At 43.4% G+C, this 18,060-nt stretch overlaps 1 protein-coding gene across 1 annotated transcript in view; it reads left to right on the top strand.

The window, feature by feature from the left end:
• Kiaa1549l (KIAA1549 like) overlaps positions 1-18,060 on the top strand; it is a 279,081-nt gene that overhangs the window by 195,491 nt on the left and 65,530 nt on the right. The window contains exons 11-13 of the mRNA XM_033756488.1: positions 3,406-3,569; positions 10,017-10,201; positions 16,646-16,770. Coding sequence (XP_033612379.1) covers positions 3,406-3,569; positions 10,017-10,201; positions 16,646-16,770 — 474 coding nt within the window. The remainder of the gene's footprint in view (positions 1-3,405; positions 3,570-10,016; positions 10,202-16,645; positions 16,771-18,060) is intronic.

Genomic DNA, 18,060 nt, shown 5'->3' with positions numbered 1-18,060 from the left:
CCTGCTCTCCTTGTGGACTCTTGTCTTCATCTCTGATCTCTGTTAGCTACTTGTTTCTTTTCTTTTGTTGCAACCTCTCTCAGTGGATTCCCTAGAATCCCTCCCTCCCTCTCTCTCTCCCTCCCTCTTATTGTAGAGGACAGGAGCGAAAAGCACTTTAGGTGCCAGGAGAGAGGTGAAGGCACTGGAGGAAGAAAGCACTTGGATTCCAGATATTTGGGTGGATGGAGTTGAGGACAACATAGTGGATTCTGTGTATAGCAGGAGGAGGAACGTAGTGGGTGGAGGAACCAAGGGTGACTTCTAGGTATTGGCTTGTGCACAGTTTGTGGTGCCATTTCTTGAGATGTAGAAGATGAGGCACAAAGAGGCTTCCTGAGGCTGGAAAGGGAATGAGGAGATGGAACTGACTCTGGTTTTTGATGTGTTAGATTTAAGATATCTGTGAGGCATCACTGGAGCTCAGGGAGAAGTGGACATGGAGGTCATTGGTGCATTGATAATGCTTAGAGCTGAGGGAATGGATAAGAGAGGAGTCTTGCTAGAGAGCAAAGGGTGGAATTAGGGCCTGGATCCACCTGCAGAAGAGTGAAAGCCAGCAGGGGATACTGAGAGGGAACTGCAAGGTATAAGAGGAAAGCCAGGAAAGAGTGGGGCTCAGAGAGCAAGGAAGAAAGAGGCTTTTGCAGAGGGAAGTGAACTGCTTTTGGAGAGGCAGAGATAGAGATGGTTGGATACCCATGGGATTGGTAAGGTGAAAGTTGGCTGCGACTGTCAAAGGAACCATTTCCAGGAAGAGTTTGGCTGAGAAGAGGATCACAGTTGGGAAGTAGTGTGACATTCACTTCCAAAAATGCTACTTGAAGTTGTGGAGTAATTTTTGGTGAAAAAATTCACTCTTGTTTGTTTCTTGAACAAATATTCACTAGGTACCTACTGTGTGCCGTGCACCGCCCTCCGTGCTAGAGAGACAGCAATGAATTGAACTGACAAAGAAGTCCCTGCCCTCACAGTCCTAACATTCCACGTAGGGCAGATTCACAAAATGAAATAAGCGATGTATTAGATGCTAGTGAGCCCCATGGGGAAACTGGGCAGGGAAGGGCCAGGGAACTTTGAGGAGGCAGTGGTCGCAGTTTTCGATGGGGTGTGGGTGTGGGTGGGTGTCAACAAGAGGATCAGTGAGGAAGTAACCGGCTGAGGGGAGGAAGGAAGGAAATGGTCCCTGCAGATTCCAGGCAGAGGACTGTTTGAGACCCAGCAGGGAGATGACCGAGTAGGCAGTGGTAGGATGTCACAGACACAGATGAGGGCGACGATCACTGAGCCTCATGTCCAAGGGGCACAAAAGCTACCAGAGGACTTGGGCAGGAGAAGAATGTGGACCGAGCACTTGACAGCTGCTGGGCCCTGGGCCCTTTCTCCCTGGTGTTCACTTCCTCCAGCTGTGGACTCATGTTTGGGACCTAATAGGTGCCGTCCAAAAAAAAAGAAGCCAGAAGCATTCTTGAGCAGGTTCCTCCTCCTTTCAGCGTTTATTCCACAGGAGAATAATTTATTCTCTGTTGGGATCATTTGGACCTCCGACTTCTCCCCCCCCACAACAAATCCTCCTGTGTGCATGTGTAAACTCACACTTCCATTCATGTGTGCAACCTCGGAAATGACATAGAACTTTGTTCCAGAGAAATGATTTTTAAAAAAAAAAAAATGTCCAGTGAGACTGAGGCTCAATTGTGTCCACTGTGAATTGGGATGACATTAGCACGCTGGCAAAGGACTGGCGCTGGACCTAATGCAGAAGTGCTGAGAGCATATTGTCTTCCTTTCCTTTCTGTCTTCCACTCAAACTCTTATGATTTAAATAGCCAATTGTGCCTTTTTTACCGTTTACATGACTTTGTACTTTTAGATGAGGCGCCAGTGAATATATTGGGTTTGGATGACTTCAGTTGACCTAACTTTAACATCATTTTGACCATTAAATGACTTTTTTAATGTACAGAAGATAAATCTATTCTCTTACCTTTTAATAGAGGTGAAAGGACTTTACATACTGCGCCTAGAAAAAACACATCCACCAAAACAATGGGACTGAGAAAAGGCAGAGCACATAAATACTTCGTTCTGGTTAATGAGAAAATCAGACATATGCATTCACCTGAGATATACACTGAGACTCTATACATTTTTATCCATCACCATAGGACAGTCTAGCCAAGGAGGCATGCGACACAGAAGCTCTAAGCTTTGAAAAATGCTAATGACACAAATACAAGACTCACATATAAATTCTGAATTACTAAAAGCATTAGCAATTAAGCGTAATGTCAACAAAAGCACATTATCTGTGGGTTGTTTTCAGAAGTTAATAATGTGATTAATCACCGGTTGATAAAAGCTGTGGGAATAGAAATTCTTTTGTACTAATAATATTCTGAGGCCAAGGGCAGCCAGATGACAGGCAGATCTTGGCTACCAAGGGACCAGTTGAAGTCAGGAGGGGCCTGAAGTCAGAGAGGACAATCTCTCCACATGGCACTTAACAATAGAGTCTTTATATTCTTAAGTCTAAGTCCTTTGCGAGGTTCATTTTTATCATTTTGGAGGATGCCTTTCTTCATGATACAGTACATAAGCTTCTATCACCTCTGTTTAAATGGGGGATAGAATAGATTTATCTTGTGTACATTAATAAGTTCATTTGGTGGTCACAACAATGTTAAATTAGGTCAGCTGAAGTCATTCAAACCCAAAGTACTCATTGGCACATGATCTAAAAGCACAAAGCCATGTCCAGAGGTGATCCCTGAGTTCACTGGGATTGGGAAGACTGAACTATGCTAACCAGACTCACACGATATTGATACGTAGACTAGATTGTGAGTATATTAATTTAAATATGGACTAGGACAACTGCACAGATGGGATTTCTAATTTGTTGATAGTCTGTTCTATTAGAAAATCTGTATGGGAAACCAAATTGTAACAGGAATAGTGATAGTTCATGTACGCATGCCTTTGATTTTTAATTGAACACCTATTATGTGCAAGACCTTATTAGGAACCATTATAGAGTCTTCGTATTGTCAGTGAGAAAAATTGATAGAATCCATTTTCCTCCTCTTAGTACGAGTGGAGGATATTTTTATAGAACTACACTAAAACATTACAAAGTAATACTCCTATTTTATAGAAGAAGCAACTGAGACTCAGAGAGCTCAAGTAGCTTGTCCAAGGTCACTTGCTGTTGAGGCAGAGGCTTTCTGACCTTGAATCCTCTTAACCTCCACTTCCACCCGTCTAGCTCATGACTTGGGTTTGGGGTAGGAAGATTTATGTCCGGGTTGCTTCCCTCTCCCTAGTGCTCCAGGTAACACACTTCCTGCTGGTTCCTTCCCACAGCCGTGGTGAAGAACCCACCCAACAATCTGTGGATCATTGCCGCGGTCCTGGCGCCCATCGCCGTGGTCACAGTCATCATCATCATCATCACTGCCGTGCTCTGCAGAAAGAACAAGAATGACTTCAAGCCAGACACTATGATAAACCTGCCGCAGAGAGCGAAGGTATGTGGGAGTGCAGGGTCGGGGTAGGAACTCAGGCCTGCAGGCCTTTCCTGCTGGGCTTCAGAGCCAGCATAGGAGTCTTCAGACAAGGCCTCTTTCCAAGGAGACCCTCTGTTTCATGACCCGAACATGATAACTAATGCTTATGTGATGCTCACTCTTTGCCACATATGCTCCCAGGCAGTTCACTCTTTAATCCTCATAGCACCCTTTTGAGGAAGGACCATTCTGTCACAGATGAAGAAAGTGAGGCACAGAAAACTAGGACCCAGAAAGAACCGAAAGGATCTTAGGGCTGATTTGATTGGATTTCCTCCTTTTACACATGGAAAGTAACTCCTTTGAGGTCATGTGGTTTGTAAGTAGCAGAAGTAATGGTAGAACCAGGTCTGCCGTGGCCCAAATGTGTGTGCTCTCCAAATTCATGTGCTGAAATTCTAATCCGCCAAATGATGGCATTAGGAGGTAGGTCTTTGAGAGCTGATTAGTTCATAAGGGTGGAGCCCTTGGGAGTGAGATTAGTGCGCTTGGTAAATAAGAACTGGACAGTTCTCTTGGTATCTCCAAGAAAAGTAGGCAGTCTGCAGCTGGGCAGAGGGCCCTCTCTTAGTCTCATTCCTGTCACTGGACACAATACCCAACACCTGCAGCTTAGAGGAGGAAAAGTATTTCAGCTCAGAGCTCCAGTCCATGGCTGGTGGCTGTAAGGCAGAAACAGGATGGCAGGGAATGACCTGCTCGTGTCATGGTGGCCAGGAAGAAAAGAGAGAAAGGAGAAGCCTGGGAGGGAGGTCTACACTTCCAGGTCACACCCCACCGTGACCAGACTCTTCAGACTGGATCCTACTGCTTAGCATCGAATTCAGCTGTGAACTCTTCGATGGATTAATCTAATGATGAGTGTAGCATCCCCATGATCCATTTTCTACAAGTCTTACCGCTGAACACATGAGACTTTTGGGAAACTTCTTAGATCTAAGCCATAACATGCCTTCACCAGAGCCCCACCACACTGGCACCTTGATCTTGGATGTCCAGACTCCAGAGCTATGTGTTTTTTATAAGCCTATCTATGTTGTGGCAGCTCAACCTATGATAAGGCCTCGGCTTCTAATGCAGGCCTCCTTTGGGCACGTCAGCTCCCAAATGTTCTGTGTTCTACCTGGAGTGACTTATCTTCAGTGGCTGCCATGATGGACAAGATACAGGGCCAGAGCAAGGTGGCTGCCGAAAGACAGATCCATAGCCCTCCTGAAACCCAATTTGAGCTCCATTCTCCCTCTGATTCCTGCACATCTCTAACCCATCCACCTCTGGTAACTGGCAGGGCTGTGGACCAAGGAAACTCTGAAGGCTAATTTTACAGTCAAAAAGCCACCTTTGTGATATTCCCCAAGAGAAATATCCATACTATCATACTCGGTGTTTAAATAATGCCTTACAATTTGCTGGGCTCTTCTAAATCTGTCACCTCATTTGTTCCTTACAGCAGCCCTGTGAGGTAGGTCACGTCAGGGCAAGTTTTGTTTTTGTTTTTTTTTAAATCCTCATCTAACTGCCAAGAAACCAGAGAGAGAGAGAAAACTTAGGATTTTCCTAGTTACACAACTAAAAGAGACCTACATCTGAGTTTTTGTGTTCTTGCTTCACTGAACCCTGGGATTTGGGAGGAGGGATCCTCTTCAAGCGGTAAACCTCTGATCTTCATCTACCTTTGTAGAAATGAAGCAGCAAATTACCGTCACACTTCATACGCTTGGGACGTGGAGATTGTCTTTGTCCCTTTGTTCCTTGTGCACCATCACACCTCTCATGAGCAAAATAAATCAAAGGATTGCTTTTGTTTATGAAACCCATACACCTGTTGGGAAGCCATGGCTTGATTAGACATTCTGTCTGTTGAAAATCCAAATTCCAGAGAATGCCCTTCTGCTTTTGTGGATGCGAAGGCACCTGCTTCTCAGACACAGCAGGACTTGCCAAGCAGTGAAAAAGGAAACTGTCCCAAGAAGGAACAGCTCACTTAGTTTGGTGATAACCTCAGCCTTTCAGACATCACAAGTAATTACCAGAATGTAATTGCAGTCCAGGAATGAGAGCCTGCCATGCTCAGGTTGGATGTGGCATCTCTGTGTTACAGATTAAACTAAGGTCTTACTCTGCCAAGATGAGTTGAGCAACACAAGATTATAGCATATCTTCAGAATTGAAAGTTCTCTGGAGCCAGATTAGATGAAGTGTTTGTGATTTCCATAGCTCCAGTTCTGTGCCTACCCTATACATTGTGCTTCTTGAGATATCTGGCTGATGTTATAAATCAAGCAAATTGATGTCCCAAGAGCTAATTGCAATCACTCATATGCAGGGTTGCTGGTTGTCTTCTACTCCATGAGGCTGGGTAAGGCACTTTGCTATTCAAAGCCCTTTCATCACGGGAAGCCAGTAAAGTCATGGAACTGGCTATGTCCTGCTGCAGCCTTGCTGTTGCAAGCCTGAGACACTGCAGTGGCTGAGAGAGGAGAAAGTCACTGCATCATTTCTCACGACTGTGTGTGTGATTGGAATTCAATGCATGCCGAGGAAAAAGACAGAATGAAAAAGTTAGCTTTTGCCACCAATCCACAGAGTAGGCAGATGGCCCTGGGGACATCACTGCATCATTAGAATGCAGGCTACAGCACCAGAGGAAGTCCTGGGGACCCCACTGAGACTCCGTGATAAATTTAACGCTCTAAGCAGAGGAGGTAACTATGGCTTACCCAGGAGCTGAGGCCAGGGCGTGGATCCTGCACCTATCATCAGAGACCAGGTGTATAGACAAACCCATTACCATTGTTGTCAGCTGGGCTGCTGCTGGTAGAACGCTGAAGCTGATAAATGCAATGGGCTGAGCACTGTGTTTTTTGTTATATTCTTCATAGTTCACTTTGTTTTACTCTTTGTCACTGGACTGATAGCGTTTCCCCCTAGTTTTTCCCTTTGTATAATTAAAGAGAACATGATGCCTCAGTTTCCTTAGGAGAAAGTAGTCAGGGCCATAACTAGGTGTAGGACAGCTTGGTTGGCATAAACATCTGCTCGGAACAGGACATTCATCTCCCTAAGAACAGCCACCCATTTCCTGTTCCTCACATACAACCTGTGTGATCCTAGGAAAGTTACTTCACCTCTGTGTGCCTTAGTTTTCTCATCTATGATATGGGGATGGTAATGGATATAGGTTCTTGTAAGGGTTAAGTGAGTGTATATAAACTGCCACCTGCTATGCTTGGTACAAAATAAATATTACATGAGAATTAGCTTGTAGTGTTACATGTATTTTTTTCCTTATAAAGTGTTATATAATATGTCTAACTTTGAAATTATTGTTCATTTTAATTTAATAATTTTATAATACCCATTGAAGTAACTGCATATAGAGTCACCAGTGTGTATCCACTTGACAGTTAATTAATCTTAGGTAATTTTCAAGTTGAAGGTTAAAAGGACATTACCCTAGGAATCAAGAGAGTGAGGAATTAGTCTTCATTGTTTCACCTTTTATCTGTGTGATATTGGACAAATCACTGAACCTCTTCAGTTCTTTTATTCTTGAAAATAAAGATGGTGATGTTTGCCCTGCTTACTTTATGGGTCTGTTATGAGGATGAAGTGAGGTGTCAGGGTTTTGTGTGCTGTTACTACCAGACATATATATACAGTGATTCTTAGGATTAACCTAACAACAATGGCTACCTCTTCTGACATTCCTTAATATCTTCTTTCCACACACCCATCATTCACTCTGTCACCTGAGGTGTCCAGTGCACAACCTCAACCCAGTGTGAAGAGTAAACAAACAATCAAATCCAGAGAGAATGGGAATAGAGGGAAGATATAGCCAGCTCATCCTTGTCTTAGGAAGCCTTCACTGTTGGAGGCTTTTAGTTCCTCATGAACTAGCCAGGAGTCTCAGCACAGGAGCCAGGCTTTGTATAGTATGAAATGCCTGACCAACCAACCAAATGGTGACCATGGCAGGGAAGGAGCGGGCCGTGGGATGAATCCTCAAATGGTGGTAAGGTGTCCTGGCACTGGCTCCATCATAAACCAGTTGTGTGATCTCCTCTATACCTCAGTTTCTTCATCTATAAAAAGGAGACTCATAATAACACTTACCTTTTTGAACTCTAGTGAGGATCCAGCGACCTAATTTATTAATGTGTTTGCAGTTATACCAATAATGTTGAATCAGGCTGAAACAGATCCTTGAAGGTGAAACACAACTTACTACTCATCTTTATGTCTTCAGTATCAACAGAGTCCCCAACCCAAGCCATTGTTGTTGGAACACAATTGAGGAGGACAATAGGGGGTTTGGGTGTGAAGCAGAAAAGAAACCAACAGGAGATGAGGCTGGGAAGATAGGTTCAGCCAAAACATGAAGGACCTTGGATGCCTTGCCAAAGAGTTTGGGTGCCATGAAACACTTTTTTTTTTTTTTTTTTTTTTTTTTTTTTTTTTTTTTTTTTTTTTTTTTTTTTTTTTTTTTTTTTTTTTTTGGTACCAGGGATCAAATTCAGGACCTTACTTGCAAGGCTAGCAGAGGCACCACTGAGCTGAATCCCTGGCCATCATGAAACACTTTTTATGAGGGAGTGTGGTATGACAAGACGCATTTTAAAGGAGATAATCTTGGATGCTTCTCCAGGGTGGTCCTGGAAAGGAGCTGAATAAAAGCAGTAAGACAGAGGCAGGAGACTGTGAACCATGGACTGGGAGAAAACAAGAAACTTCTAGAACATTCCAGAAATTGAATCTATTTGGTAACCATTTGGTTATGAGAAGAGCAGTACAATTCAGTGTTCTAGGGACATCACAAAGGCATCAAAGTCTCCTTTCTGGTTTATGTAGCACCAAGGAAGGGAAGGGAAAAGAAGAGACACCATCTCCCCTTAGCAAACACTGTTTCAGAAATTCAACCCCAGGTTAGAGTGTGTACCTCAAAGAAGGGGAGGTGGCTACACTTCTTAAAGTGAGTTTCCCAGGGAATTAGGAGGAGCCATTCACAGCAAAGCTACAGGCAAGTAAAAAAGCTTTGCTGGATTTAGCAATAAAACTGTATCCTGCACTGGGACACAGTATATTTGACAGGTTGGGCTACAGTGGTAACAGGTGGATTGTTAAGTCTAGCTGGAGAATCCCGACTCAGCCGAGTGAGTGCTGAAGGAGGAGCTTCTGATCATATCAGGTTCTGGTAGACTTGAATGAGAGAGGTGGAATTTCATCCAGATTTTCTTGAAGAGAATCACCAATGTCCACCTCATCTGGACTGTGATTTAATAGAGAGGTAAACAGTCATAACCTATACTGATTAAGCACCTACTATGCGCCAGGCACTTCACTGAATGCTAAACTTGGATTCCCTAGTCCTCATAGCATCATCTTGAGTGTGGCCAAGAATTCCTTTCACAGACATAAGCATTTGTCTGTTCACATTATTATTATGAAGAAACTGATGCCAGAGAATGTAGTCACTTATCCGAGATCACACAGCTAGTAAGTGGTAGAGTCAGGGTTGGAAGCCAGGCGATCTGCTTTCAGACCTGCTGCTTTTAACACCGCACTTCCTGCCTCACATCTGTATTGTTCTGCTTTGGGCTGTGAAGCAGAATAGAGATACCCCCAGGAACTGTTTAAACTTGCTTCTTGGTTCTTTACTACCGCACTAGTAAATAGTCTCTTGGATTTAGCTCTCAAGTGCCTTGTTCACTTGGGATTTCAGACACCATGCAATAAAAGCCTTGCTAACTCCCCAGGAATGAAGTATAGAAGAGCCAGCCTGTTTAAGAGAGAAGTCTGGAAGAAAGAGAGATTCTCCAAATTCTGTCACTCTCAGTGCTTGTGTTGCTTCACCTGTGGTAACATATTTCCCTCTTTTCAGATCTGCCATCCACTTTAATCATCCAAGGTATCAGAGGTAAAGCAGATAAGAGTATCTTCATTTCTCAGATGAGGAAAATTGATGTTCAGAATTCAAGTGATTTGGCAAAGTTACACAAGTGTTATTACACATAAAGCTATAAGTAAGTAGAATTCAAGAGCAATCAAGTATTTCCAGGCAGGGAATGAATGATGTAGGGACTGTTATATCTTAACTAATGTGTCAACTAGCAGTTGTTTCTGATTAGCAGTCCAGGAAAACAACTGATTCCCACACACTTATTTGTATCTTGTTTATATTCTGTTTTTCTGAGTGAGTTTTATCTATAGGATTCACTACCTCAGTGGAATTAACACAGGTTCTGATTTTGCAAGACAGAATCATGATGCATATTCGAGTTCACTCTTGCTCATCAGAAAGCTGTCTACTCCTGTCCCATGTGTTTTGCTTCCCGTCTTCTCTTCGAGCCATCACGGGAGACATTTCTCTAGAAAGATAACTGTGAATCTGTTTCATCTTTGCAGCCTGTGCAAGGCTTTGACTATGCCAAGCAGCACCTGGGCCAGCAAGGGGCAGATGAGGAAGTCATTCCTGTGACTCAGGAGACCGTGGTCCTTCCCCTGCCAGTTAGAGATGCTCCTCAGGAGAGGGACATCGCTCAGGACGGGAGCACCATCAAGACGGCCAAATCCACTGAAACCAGAAAGAGGTAAGCAGCGGCCAGCTTCTGCCTTTCCTTGTCAGCAAGAGCAACCATCGATGGTGGGAGCAGCTTTGGCCTCAAGTGGGTTACCCAGTTCCCTTTAAAGAGTCCCCTTCATGGGCCAGGGATTTAGTTCAGTAGTTCTGCCGCCTGCCTTGCAAGCACAAGGTTATGAGTTCGATCACTAGTATCCCCCCAACAAAAGAAAAGAAAAGAAAAAGAAAAAAGTCCCCTTCATGCTCATTTTTGAATCCTGAAAAGGCGACTTCATGAATGACGAGAGTCACGATCCCTGCTTCCTGTGGGCCACCCTTTGTGAGGCTTTATGTCACTGACGAGCCTCTGCTGAAAAAATGTAGCTCCTTTATTTATGCTAGTAAATTTGGCTCTGATGTCACATTTAGGTTTTTTTTTTCAGCTTTAATTGAGTTTATTGGTACATTTTAGGGATACAGTACAGTTACATTCATTGTTGGGATCTTGTACCTCTACATAACAAGTCTTGATTCTCATTTTTTCCCCTTGTCCCTGCCCTCCCTTCACCCCCTCCTCCCCTCCCCATCTACAAACACTTTATTTCCATCTTTTCATTATCTCACATTTTTTTCTTTTCCCTTATTACCCTTCCCCTACCCATCTCACCTTCCCTACATCTTTAGCTTCTTTCGTCCCATTTCTAAATGTCAGTAATCTTATTAGGATCTTATGTATTATTGCAGATTATTCACACCAGAGAAACTATTCGGTATTTACACATGTGTGACTTATTTATTTCACTTAGGAGTATATCTTCAATATGTATCCATTTTCCTATGAATGAATCTATTTTCTCGTTCTTTATGGCTGAGTAATATTCCATTTTATAGAAAAACCACATCTTCTTTATCCAGTTTCCAACGGATGGGCAAATGGGCTGTTTCCAAGATTTAGCTATTACAAATTGTGCCACTATAAACATGGGTGCGCATACTTCTCTGTGATATGATTCTTTTAGTTCTTTTGGAAAGATACCCAGCAGAGGGATGGCTGGGTCAAATGGAACCTCCAGTCCAAGCTCTTTGAGGTATCTCCATATTGATTTCCATAGTGGTTGCACTAGTCTGCACTCCCACCAACAATGGAGAAGGGTTCCTTTCTCCCCACAACCCCGCCAACATTTGTTATTGTGTGATTTCTTGATAGCAGCCATTCTTTGTGGGGTGAGGTGGAATCTCAGTGTTGTTTTCATCTGCATCCCTCGAATGATCAGTGATGTGGAACATTTTTTTTTCATACTACCAAAACTTCTATATACATTCAATGCAATGCCAATTGAAATTCCAACACTATATTTCACAGAACTAGAAAAAAGAATCCAAAAATTCATTTGGAACCATAGTAGACCTAGAATAGCAAAAGCCATTTTAGGCAACAGACACATGGCACCAGGTATAACAATTCCCAATTTGAAACTATACTACAAAGCCACTGTGATAAAAACGGCATGGTACTGGCAAAGAAATAGGCCTGAGGATCAGTGGAACAGACTGGAAGACACAAAAACAAACCCAGATGTACTCAGCTACCTCATCTTTGACAAAGGAGCTGACCATCCTCAGTGGAGGAAAGATAGCCTCTTTAATAAATGGTGTTGGAAAAACTGGATGTCAACCTGCCACAGATTAAAATTAGACCCTTATCTTTCACCATGCACTAAATTAAAATCCAAATGGATTAAAGATCTAAATATTAAAACAGAAACATTAAACTTGCTGGAAGGTAAGTTAGGCAGAACTCTGGAAGACATTGGCATAGGAAAAGACTTTATGAACAAATCCTCAGTAGCACGGGAACTAGCAGATAGAATCAACAACTGGGATCTCATCTTACTAAAAAGCTTCTGTACTGCCAAAGAAACCATCAGCAGAACTAAGAGACAATCTACAGTGTGGGAAAAAATGTTTACCAGCTGTTCCTCAGACAAAGGACTATTATCAAAAATATATAAAGAACTCAAAACAATCAGCCCCCCCCAAATATAAAGACCCAATTCAAAAATGGGCATCCGAAATGAACAGACATTTCTCAGACAAAGAAGTAAAAGCAGCAAGTAAATATATGAAAAAATGTTCCACATTTTGGTTTTTAATGTCTGTTAAAGTTGTGCCTTTCATTCAGGATAGTTGGAGTTTATCTGGCAGTTTCAAAATAGAATTCCTTATTCCAGTCAAAACCATTTATTGCAATTTTACCATGAACAGAGCACTGTGGTGGGCATTAGGTGGACTATAAAAATGTGGGAGATTGATTGCTGACCCAAGGATCTTGTGATGGAGGAGGCAGAGACATAAATAATGGAATAGCAAGTGTGACAGTGTGTGCATGCCCGGGTGGGATCTAAGTGCTGCCGCGAGAGAGGTGTGGGAGTTAATGCTGCCCAGGGGGACATTGGAGCAGGTTGTTTTAGCCAAGCCTTGAAGGGCAGGTGTGTGTGTGTGGGGAGTCTGAGTAGGAGGAAGAGGTAAAGGTGTCCATCTGAAAGAGCGGGGAGCAAAGAGGACAATGAGTGTCCCCAGAGTTTAGAGTTCACAGTGATTGGGATGTAGTGAAGGATGAAACGAGAAGAGGGTTAAAACTGTACACTGTTTTGACCACCAGGCTAAGGAGACCTTTCCTCTCTAGGCAGTGAGAAGCCATTGGAAGTTGTTTGGGGAGTTGATATGGATGATAGATGAGGGAATTTAGGTTAGAGACTCATTACAAGCACTTCTCAGTAGCCTTGTAAAGAGGTAATGAGCCCCATGGTAGGTCCTGTTGGCTGGCAGAACCAACATCCCTCACACACTCCTCCTACTTTGCCTATTGGGATTGGCAAAGCCACATCTTTCCTGTGTCATTCCTTTTTTGCCTCTCTGTATCTAACAGATATGAATTACTGTACTTTGCTATTTGCCAGACTCTGGAGATTTCTCAGTGAGTGAGACAGTGGTTTTGTTTTCAGGGAGTTTATAATTTGGTAGGGAGAAATAGATAATAGATAATGAAACAGATAAGGTCTATTTATTTCTGGGACAAGTGGTAAAGAGTACAAAGAAGAAAATAAAAACATAGTAACAGGACAAAGAGATGGAAGAGGGAGCATAGTGCTATTTTAGACAGGCTGTCTCGCTGTCACCCTTGTATGGGGTGGCCCATGTCACAGAGACCTCTTGCCATTTGGCCTCTCATCCTCCAGTAGGGCTGGTTCCAAGGGCAACAAGAAAAACCAGCCCCCAGATGCAAGCATTTCCCAACTCTCTGCTTGTGCCCAGCTCTGTCACATGGTCAAGTTCAGAGAAAGTGTGAGAGAAGAATTCCCCAGAGCTCAGTTACAGAGATACAAACAAACTGGGACCATTATTGCAATGGTTTCTGCGGCGGGGAAGAGCCTGAGCATGAGACGCACAGAGAAGCAACAGGTGATCGGTCTGACGTGGCTTGCAAATAGTTTTCTCTGTAGCAGTCGTTCTCATCATGATCTTGGCCAGATATAATAAAGGCATATTGACAACTTCTTCATTGCTTATCTAGAAGACATTGAAAAGAGATAGAATTAGGATATTAACATAGCACTTCCAGGAAGAATAAAAATTCTTTTCCACCTGTGTGAGTTGAGTACATTGTGTAAAGATTAGTTTTTAAAAATGGCATTAGAACAAGCTTTTCTTCTTAGATTAGCAAGGAGCTGCCTCTTGCTAAGTTCAATTATTTACTCCAAATTTTTATTAAGAGATATTAGCTTGTGAAATAACAAAGAAAGAAAACATCTATACTGCTGTGAGGTTTCCACATTTGCTTCGTTATTTCATCATAAAAATGTAATGTTATAGGGGCCAGCTGTCTCATTGCCTAGACTGTGGGAGAAACCTCATCTGCGTTTAAATTCTAGCTAACCAAGGGAGTCTCAGGTCAGTAGGGAGGATCTTAAATGCCAAGTCCAAGGGCAAACCCATCACAAATCATGCTTCTAGTTTTTCCATTTTCTGTATCAGTTTCCTCGTTTCATCTAGATATGGACTACAGCACCCCGGGGCAAGATGGGTCTGTTACATGACCTAAAAGTTTTGTAAATGAAAATAAGAGAAACCAACTATTTGATAGTTACTAACATGCTTCCATTTTTAAAAAAATGATTTTAAAACAAATCTGAATATTCAGTCACTCCCAAACAATCTGACGGATGTTGTAGTCTAAGATCTAAGGTCTAAAGTCTTGGGGATGCTCTTGTGTCAGTCTGTGTTCAAATGTGATGGGCCAGGGTGGAGAATCAACCTCCTAGGGATGGTCATTTGCAAAGGGAACTTAGTGAGAGGCTCTAACTGTTCACTATCTGATTAGCCTCTACCTCAGAGACTCTCCTTCCAGGCTCTCTCTCTACTTCTAGCCTCAGGATGAGAACCATCAAGTTCAATAGACTAAAACTGTGTTCTCACATGTGGCATGTTTTTACTTTCAAAAATACTTTACTGTGATGTAAGTACAGACACACACACACACACACACACACACACACACACACACACACACACGCATACTGTCTCAGTCTCTGGCTTTGATGAGTTTGGAGTTGATGGCTATGTAAACAGAACTCTACAAGCTAATGTAAGAGCAGAGTTGGGTTTTCTCTGTAGAAATTTGCTCACTGACACTTTTTCTTGGAGTGAGAGGAGCAGTCAGAAAATTGTTTCAGGATCAAATGAGAGGGTATTAAAATGCTACAAAAGTAATTAAGTAATTTGCAATTGTAAAATGGGTTACATAAAGCCTTTTTCTTTCTTTTCTTTTCCCCCAAGAACTAAATGAAAGCCTTTTATTCCAATAAAGTCAGCTGGAAGAGTAGGTGCTATTAACCAGGAGATTCTAACCCAGGGGTGTATGCCTTCTCTGTGTGTGTATTCCTACATCCCCCAGTCAGCAATCAGATAGTCATTGGTTGAATAAATAATATATATTTATAGACTACTAGTTTTATAGGATATTTTAAAAGTTTTAATGGTAAAAGAGATTTATGGCCACCTAAATCATAAAATGCTAGATTTACTGAAACAAAAGGAATCTATGACAGAAACAGAGCTTTGATATACTAATGTGCCTTAGGAATCCAAAGAATGAAGAGTCATCATTTCACAGACTCTGTGTGCGAAAATTCAGCTCTAGTGCTCCCTAGCACGCTCTTGCATGAGCTGCTTTGTCCTAGAACATCACAGCTCTTTCACCGCTGGTGGGTGTAAGGTGCTCTTGTGTGCAGAGCTGAGAACTCGAGGCTCCCAGAGGAAGGGAAGGAGCAGGAAGGTGCATCTGTAAGGACTCACAGCTCACCCCTAAGAAGCTGCTTTCCACTGTGGGAGCTCGGCTGATATTTGCTAAATGTGGACAACTGATACTGAATGAGAAGCCTCCTGACAGGCAGGTGGTCAGTCTTTGTGCTCAGTCCACCCCCAGGCTAGTGTGAACTGAGGTCCCAGAGAGTGCAGATCTCTCAGAGAGCTGCAGAAGTCAAGAGTCTGGTCCTGGGTGTCCTCATCTGGGGCCCCTGTCAGGAACAGCAAAGGGGGTATTCTGGGGTGTGGTTGGAGGGGGATCCACTGCCCAGTTGTGCCCTGGACAACGTGCTTCACCTGTATAATCTTCACATACCTTACTTACTGATGTAAGACCGACCATCACCAAATCAGGGCGCATCCTATTGACTCACCACCAGTTTGAGGGGCACTAGGCACACAGTAGGTGCTGCTGATGGAGCTCTGAGATGGCACGGAGTGAGTCAGTGTCTTTAGACCTAGATACCTGGCACAAAGAGGCACACGAAAAATATCTCCTAAACTTTAGGACCTAAAGGAACAAAGAGCTGAAACTGCATCACAGTGTAAGCGATTTCTTGTTACCACAGTTTTTAAAAAGTGTGTGTGTGTGTGTGTGTGTTCACGTGTCTGTGTGCGTATTATGTGCGATTGACAGAGTGAAGGCCCCATGGTGGAGTGACTTAATCTTTAGTAGGCAAGGTCTATGCTGTGAAGAGAACAGTGAAAGAGAACCGTGGCTTATCCATGTATGAAGAGACCCTTGTGATTCAAACACTCAGCATCCAGCATGCCGTAGGTTGAAAAGAGGGCATGCTACACAAACACTGTCGCCCTGTTTCCATGGTCACTGGGTGCTAATGAAACTGAGAGGGTCCTTTGGGCTGCGCTCACTGAACTTGTCTGCAGAGCCAGCCCGGCTCCGTACTTGCACTTAACAGCAGTCAGCTGCCTCACCCATGTGTTGGCGTGGGTGGGTTTGGTTTTCTTCTTTTCATGTATCATTTCTTCTTTGCTGGTAGAAGTAAAACGAAAAGCTACAGACATAAACTGTGCAAATAAAATAACCTTGAGAGGTGGCTGTTCTAGCTGAAACTTACCATCTTCCCTGTTGCTATGGTTACTCCAGCAGGTCGCCCAGTGAGAATGGCTCTGTCATCAGCAACGAATCAGGGAAGCCCAGCTCAGGGAGACGCTCACCCCAGAATGTAATGGCACAGCAGAAAGTGACAAAGGAGGAGGCAAGGAAGAGAAATGGTGAGAAGCCTGCCCGCCACCATCTTCCCGTGGGTGCATCCACTTACACACTCGGCGTCATCTAACCCCAGCCCTACTTTCTGTTCTGCCCACAGGGGTCAGAGCCTCTTGGATGATTGCTTTCAACGTTTTGTTGAATTGTTCTGTTGCATATGCTCTGCTCCTGTTCTTAAGGAATTGTGCAGTCCCTTAGAAGAGCCACTGTGAAACAAAGTGATGTTTGCTTAAAGATCTGTCTCATCTTTAATGAATGGATACAATATCTGGCACCAGGTCTGCAAAGGCAGCAGGGCTCTGAAATGCTGGCCATTTTGAAGGTTTCTTTCAATTTCTTGCCCTGATGCCTCTGATGAGTTTCAGGGATTCCTTGTGACCCAGTGAGTCTAGATACTGCCAGTCTAACTCCCCACTGGAAAGAACAGTAGACACATTTGTCAATTACAGAATCAGCCCTATGCTCCATTCTCTTGGGAAACCTAACTGTCTCATCTGTCACACACAGATCGTTTTCCTCCCTCATGTGTGTTAGTGTTTGGGGTTTATGTCTAAGTTTTTTTGAGCTCCCTTAATTGTGTGTGAGAGTAATCTATAGATTGCCTCTGTTGAACATCATCGTGCTGCCTTGCTGTCCTCCTGACCTCACCCTGGTTCTGACCCTCATCCCCTTGTGATCCACATGAGGCTGGCTCACAAGAGTCCAGTATTCAAGGACCTATCATTGCGGGAAATTCCTTCTGAATTTCAGAGGGTTGTGGGTGGAGCCCTACAGAAGTGCCAGGTGACTAGCCAAACATCCCAGCTAAACATCCACTTAGCTGGGCTTCCTTCCCTTTTAAAGGTATTTGATGAAGTGGGACGCAGGCCTCTCTTGAAGTTAGTGACAAAGTAATCTTTTGCTTTCAAGTGTCACTTACCAATTTCTTTTTGCTGTCCCAAAGAGAAACGCTGTAGAAAGAAAGGAAGGAAAGAAGGGAGGGAGGGAGGGAGAGAGAGAGAGGGAGACACAGGAGAGAGACAGAAAGGGATTTGAATTCTGCAGAGAAAGTACAGTCCCTGTCCCCATTTCCAGCTGTTACGTAAAGCACTTGTTAAATTCTCATGCCCGTTTGATGCTTGAATTTTTCTTCCCTGTGTGCTTGCACTTTTGTTCTTTCTGTGTGCTCTGGAAGACAGAGGCTGCCTTCTGCAGGTGGGACCTGTATAATTTTTCCTGGAATATCTGCCCTGTGTGGGACCACCAGAAATCCTGCTGTCATTTGTCTGCCAAGGAACATTCGAGAGTCAGAGGCG

The sequence above is a fragment of the Fukomys damarensis genome, unplaced genomic scaffold (genome assembly GCF_012274545.1).
Source record: "Fukomys damarensis isolate Sample0158 unplaced genomic scaffold, DMR_v1.0_HiC HiC_scaffold_27, whole genome shotgun sequence".
NCBI lineage: Eukaryota > Metazoa > Chordata > Mammalia > Rodentia > Bathyergidae > Fukomys > Fukomys damarensis.
This window is presented reverse-complemented; position numbering and strand designations above follow the sequence as displayed.